Raw genomic sequence first — 5,925 nt, 5'->3', positions numbered from 1 at the left:
AAACTCGACTTCCAGACAAATTCCACGAAGTAAGTAACTCTGAAGTGGAAGTCGAGTTCAGTGAACTCGACTTCCATTGAAAGTCGCCAATACTGAGTTCATCAATTTGCCTGGAAGTCGAGTTTGTTAAAATCGACTTCCAAAAAGAGTCTAACTTACCAAATAAGATTGAACGTGTGCTACCCAACTGAAAAACTTCTGAAATGGTACTGTTTGGCAAATTTTGCCGATAATTGAACATTAGTGTTGGGATAAAAAAAAAAAGTGGGAAAAGCCAAAGGGTCCTACACTAGAATGGAATGAAAGGTGATAAGAAATTTTAGAAAGAAAAGATGGAAGCTTGGCTCTGAAGCGGAGACACTACCCACCCCCACCTGGCCACCTCCCTCTCTTTCCCTTTTCTTCTCTCAAAAAACAAAACAACAATACAAAAAAACCAATCTCTCTCTCTCTACTCATATCCCTTCCATTTCCATCTCCGTCTCCATTTCCATCCCTACCCTACTTTCTCTCTCTCTATACACAAAATCTATTCTCTCTCTCTCTCTCTCTTAGTCTTTGCTTCTTCAAGCCTCAATACATGAAAAGCTAGCAAAGATACAGGAAGCTAAAGAAAGAGAAAAATATATAGGGTGTGAAAAAAATACAGTGATGACAGTCACGTCTTACCTTCCAAAAACCTTCCTTGAATCCAACTCTACTCCACATTCATTTCCCATATCCTGGTCTTCCAATCCATAGTCTATCAGTCTATACACAAACCCCCACATAAAGATCCAATAAAAAAGAAAAGTCCCATTATCATATTTAGCTAAAAAAAAGCGAAAAAGACTCTTTCTTGGTTAACAAAACATGACTGAGGTACTCCAATCCCCATCTCACTTTCAACCTTCACCTTCAAGCTCTTCCACACCTAATGATAGCTCACACCCGCACGCCCTTATAGAAGACCATTTGGAAGAGGAAGAAGTTGAGGTTGAAGTTGAAGTTGGAGTCGGAGTTGGTGATAGGAAAAGGAAAGAAAGAGACAGAGAAGGTGACCAGCTGTCTCTTTTGACACTTTTAGTGGCTGCTTTTAGGAAATCTTTAATTGGGTGTAGTACTAGTACTGCAACTGCGGCTGCTTCAGCAAAGCTTTCTTCCATGGAGATTGGCTGGCCTTCTAATGTTAGACATGTTGCCCATGTCACCTTTGATAGGTTTCATGGCTTTCTTGGCTTGCCTGTTGAGTTTGAACCTGAAGTTCCCAGAAGGGCTCCTAGTGCCAGGTTGGTTGCTCAACTTTCATTTCCTGCTTTTCTTTTTGTGTTTCTTCACTTTAGAATTCTTTTCAGGTTAATGGGTCACTGTGTTTTTGTTTGTTTTGAGAAATTGTAATCTGGGTTGCTCATGATTCTTGGATTTTTAGTTTATATAATCTCGAAGTTCTCTCCTGGGTTTCGTATTTGTTAGTGAGTATTTTTATTTATTTATTTTTTCTGGAAAAGTTTTTGTTTTTCTGTTAGGTTTTTTTTTTTTTTTTTTTTTTTTTTATTGTGTTTTTTGCTTCATACAAATGGGTTGGTTTGGATTTGTGTTGGGAATCCTGTTTTGGGATTTTTTTTTTTTTTTTTGTTATTGGACTATATGGGCTGATGCCATCCTCTAAGGTTTCAATTACTGATATTTTTCATGCTCTTAAGACATTTTTTCTTGTATTCATGAATTGGAGTTTCCTCTCTTTTTCTGCTTTAATTTCGTGTTGATATTCATATATGGCAATGTCCTTTGCTTTGCTTTGGTGACCTTCTGGTGTACCACATTTTGGGCTTGTAAACTGATTCACCTTCATAAGAAGTCTACTAGATATTGGATTCAATTCCACCAATAATCTTGCTATGCAAATATATTAGAAATTTATGTTTTTCTTTTTCTTTTTTTTTTCGAAAATGTATGAAGTGGATGTCATTTTCTGCTTACCTTATAAGTTATAATATGTGTTCTGTAAGGAGCCTTCCTTTAGTAATTTCCACAGTACAATGTTTTTGGTGTACTTTTTTGGTAGGGTCTTGTAGATGCCTGTCTTGCTGTTTTCGTGCAAAAATTTGTTCACTTTATCGCTAGAATCAGGGAAGTACTTCAAAGCTGCTAAAAAAAAGAAGAAGCTTTGATTGGCTTTTTAGGTTTAATACTGTAACGTGTTGGAAATTTTTCTCCAGTTTAAATCCATTTAGCATTTTGCCTTGGTTTCTCATAATCTTTGATCTCTTATTAGTACTTTTTATTCTTGTTTTGTGTGTCCATTTCCATGTTATGCTTTTTTGAATGTGATGTACTTTTGAAGGGTAGCATTTCCAAGCAACCAATAGGGGCCTTTAGGGAATATACTGCTGGTATTCTCAGTGATCCAAAGTACAGATTAACCACTCTAATTTCTGCCGTTTAATCTATATTTTGACGGTTCTATTAAAGAAGGAAATTATGTGGTTCTACATGAGGTGGGAAAAAATCATATTTTTATCTAACTGTATCATCTTTGATTGTGATACTTAGGTGTTCTTTCTTAGTTTATTTCTCTTTACCCACTTTTCGCCCTTTTGAAGCTTGATTGAATGGCTGCCTATTAGGGCTCTATCTGGATAGGGGAAGAGGATTCAGCACATATACAAGTGTTTACTTTGATATCACCATTAATCCACATCAGTACCTTTCCTTAAATTCTCATACTAGATAGATATACAGGACAATTAATGTGCAGTCTCTTTTATATATATATATATAAAGAGAGAGAGAGAGAGAGAGGAATTTTTTAGGGTTGTCATCTTCATTGACTTGGCCTTTTGGTGCAACCGAGATCAGACATAAAAAATGATAACTTTAAATATGTAATGTGTGCAACAAAAATAAAGCCTGTCTATCTAGTCGCTACCTTTGATGTTTGTATACCTGTTTATGGTCATTCAAAATGATCTGTGCTTCTTCCTAGTTCATATGACTTTTTCTGTGCCTGCTTACAGGGCATCTTGAATAGCATGTTGTGCCAACTAGATAAGAACAAACTCACTATCACTTAATACCCTGTGTTCATTCCTGGTATACATCTGTAATATGTTTCGTACTTGTCAGTCCTCTAATGATGATCACAGTGTCCCAAGTGTATGTTACACTATTGACATAGATAAATTTTATCTGTAATGTCATGAGTGTTTAAGCTCATGGTTCACTATTGACATATTACATATATAAATTTTATGTGTAGTGCCCATGTTTTTGGAGTTTCAACGGAATCTATGCAGCTTTCTTTTGATGCCAGAGGAAATAGTGTGCCAACAATACTGCTGATGATGCAAAGACACTTGTATGCACAAGGGGGGCTGCAGGTACTTGATTATTATTCCATTTTGTTCTTGAATGTAAAATTGAAGTGATAAAGTTTATCACATTAGAGTTCCTATGTTTAAAATCGTATAGTGGCCATTCGAGCTTGCTTCTACCATGATTTCCTTTTGAATGTGATTTAAATAATGTAGCAGTAGACCTTTTAGAATTCTTCAAACTGTTCAACTTTAACAAACATCAAATAATTTTGAATTCAAATGCAGGCAGAAGGAATATTCAGAATTAATGCTGAGAACAGTCAAGAGGAGCATGTTAGGGACCAATTAAATAGGGGTATAATACCGGATGGCGTTGATGTGCACTGCCTGGCTGGTCTTATGAAGGTATGGTTTTGCTGAGTGATATTCTCCTAGTCTGTTCATGATCGGCATTATCCATTACCTCACCAAATGACTTATTTTGGAATTAAGTAGTGCTTCACTTGTTTTTTTTGGTGTGGTACTGTTTATCAAAGGTGCTGGTTGGTGGGCTGTGAAACACACCCCTATCCAATATAAGTATATGTAAACTACAAATGAACTAATGCTGGTGGATTCAATGTTGAGCACTTCCTGTTGTCAACTTGCACCTTTTAAATTAATCTGATGTTGTGGTACTTCAATAGGCTTGGTTTAGGGAGCTTCCATCTGGTGTTTTGGACTCCCTCTCTCCAGAGCAAGTGATGCAATCCCAGTCAGAGGAGGAGTGTGCTCAGCTTGTGCGGTTCCTTCCCCCAACAGAGGCTGCTCTGCTGGATTGGGCTATAAACCTAATGGCAGATGTTGCACAAATGGAACACCTGAACAAGATGAATGCACGCAATATAGCTATGGTATTTGCCCCTAACATGACTCAGGTGAGTGAAAATTATTTGCTTCTCATAAAATTTCTAATACAAATATTTGAGCCAACTCTATATCTGAGTTGAATGGATCTGAGATTTGATCGTGGTTATGCCCGCATCTTCCTCAGCAGTGGTCATGGTTCTGCCCGATAGATTTATGCTTAAAAGAATGGGATTTGTTAGGAAGCGATGTGTGAATACCATGGAAATTTTAACGTACCTGTTAAGTATTCTAATGCATGTTCTAATATTGGCATTAACATTGTTTGAGAATTGTATAGAAACTTATTTATATTTACTTTCTTCAGTAACCATTTTTCAGTTTTAGTTACCATTCGGGGTTAGTGTAATATTATTCTTCTGCCATTTGTCTTTACTAAGGCTCATTGAATCTGGTAATTGGGATATTCAATAAAATGTGGGTTAGAGCATGCAAGCTGGTTAAATCAATGTGCAATAACATCCTTTTTAATTTCCATGTGATGCAGATGGCAGATCCTTTGACTGCATTGATGTATGCAGTCCAAGTCATGAATTTTCTCAAAACTCTTATTGTCCAGACATTAAAAGAGAGAGAAGAGTCTATGGTAGAGTCAGGTCCTGTTTCTCGCCCAGAGCCTTCTGATGAGGATGGTCATCAAAGCTCTCCACAGCCATTTCTTGAGGAGGCCAAAGAGGTAGACAAGAGTGATGAAGAGAGAGTCTTTATTGCTGGAGAACCTGATTTAGAAAGTCCTAGCCACCGGATTCGAGATGACTCTAAAACTGAATGCACAACACAAAACTTCTTAACTTCAATTGAAAATGTCACTCCTGGGGGTAATCAGTCTCTGATTGATAATTGTCCTTGTGAGGTTGTATCTCAAGTTAATTCCTTGGCAACTAGAGTCCAAGAGGGTGTTGATGCTCTAACAGGTGCAAGTGGAGTGGTTCAAACAAATATTTCCAAGAGGAGAACTTGTGTTTCCAAGAGAACAGGTCAATCAAGTGTTTCTAATTTCAAGAAGGGATCGAAAAACATCAATGAAGGCCTCATCTCTCGGGCAGCAGGACCTGCAGAGAAAATCAAGGGACCTGGCATTGTTGGGCGTATAAACTCAAGGACCGAGCTGGTTGAAGCTTGGCGGTGAAGGATGTTCAGATTCTGTTTCTGGTAGTATTGCCAGCTGGTGAAACCTGTTGGCATGTTGTGTTTTCATCTCTGGAAATATTTGTGTATGATTTCATGCGTGTGCTTTTACAATGTTATTTCGAGTGGGTTTCTTGGAAGTTTTCTTGCTTCATGTTCAACTTTTCCTTATCCAGTTCTAACACTTTTCTGTAATTTCGTAGTGCAGCCTTTAATCGATTTGAAGTTCCTTAACACCACTAATGTAGACACCACTGAACTCTTGAAATTCTCCAATTCTCTTCTCCTCTCTATGGTTTAAAGCGTATCTAGTGTCAAGAATTTGTTCATGTGGTATTTGATTAGAATTCAACATGTTGACATATAATGAAATTTTCTTGTGAAGAGGATAATCAAATCGTCTTACATTTTGTTCACATATTGTAATAGATTGATAGCTAAAGTAAAATTTAGTCACTTTTCATGAATAGATTGTATACATAAACCAGTTGGGACGCTTCCTGTGACCCTAATCAACATGCTGAGAATTCATAACCAACTTCATATTTTTGGGATTAAGACTGACTTATGTGGGACTACATAAATAGTAACACTA

The 5,925-nt window shown here is 37.1% G+C and overlaps 1 protein-coding gene across 1 annotated transcript; it reads left to right on the top strand.

Moving 5' to 3' along the window:
• Positions 1-301: 301 nt before the first annotated feature.
• On the top strand, positions 302-5,564 carry LOC112026567 (rho GTPase-activating protein 5). The gene is made up of 5 exons (XM_024059257.2): positions 302-1,268; positions 3,239-3,359; positions 3,582-3,701; positions 3,983-4,213; positions 4,690-5,564. Exons 1-5 carry the CDS (start codon positions 853-855, stop codon positions 5,329-5,331), a joined length of 1,530 nt encoding a protein of 509 aa, XP_023915025.2. The 5' UTR covers positions 302-852; the 3' UTR covers positions 5,332-5,564.
• The last annotated feature ends 361 nt before the right edge of the window (positions 5,565-5,925 follow it).

The sequence above is a fragment of the Quercus suber genome, unplaced genomic scaffold (genome assembly GCF_002906115.3).
Source record: "Quercus suber isolate HL8 unplaced genomic scaffold, Cork oak 2.0 scaffold_18, whole genome shotgun sequence".
Lineage (NCBI taxonomy): Eukaryota > Viridiplantae > Streptophyta > Magnoliopsida > Fagales > Fagaceae > Quercus > Quercus suber.
This window is presented reverse-complemented; position numbering and strand designations above follow the sequence as displayed.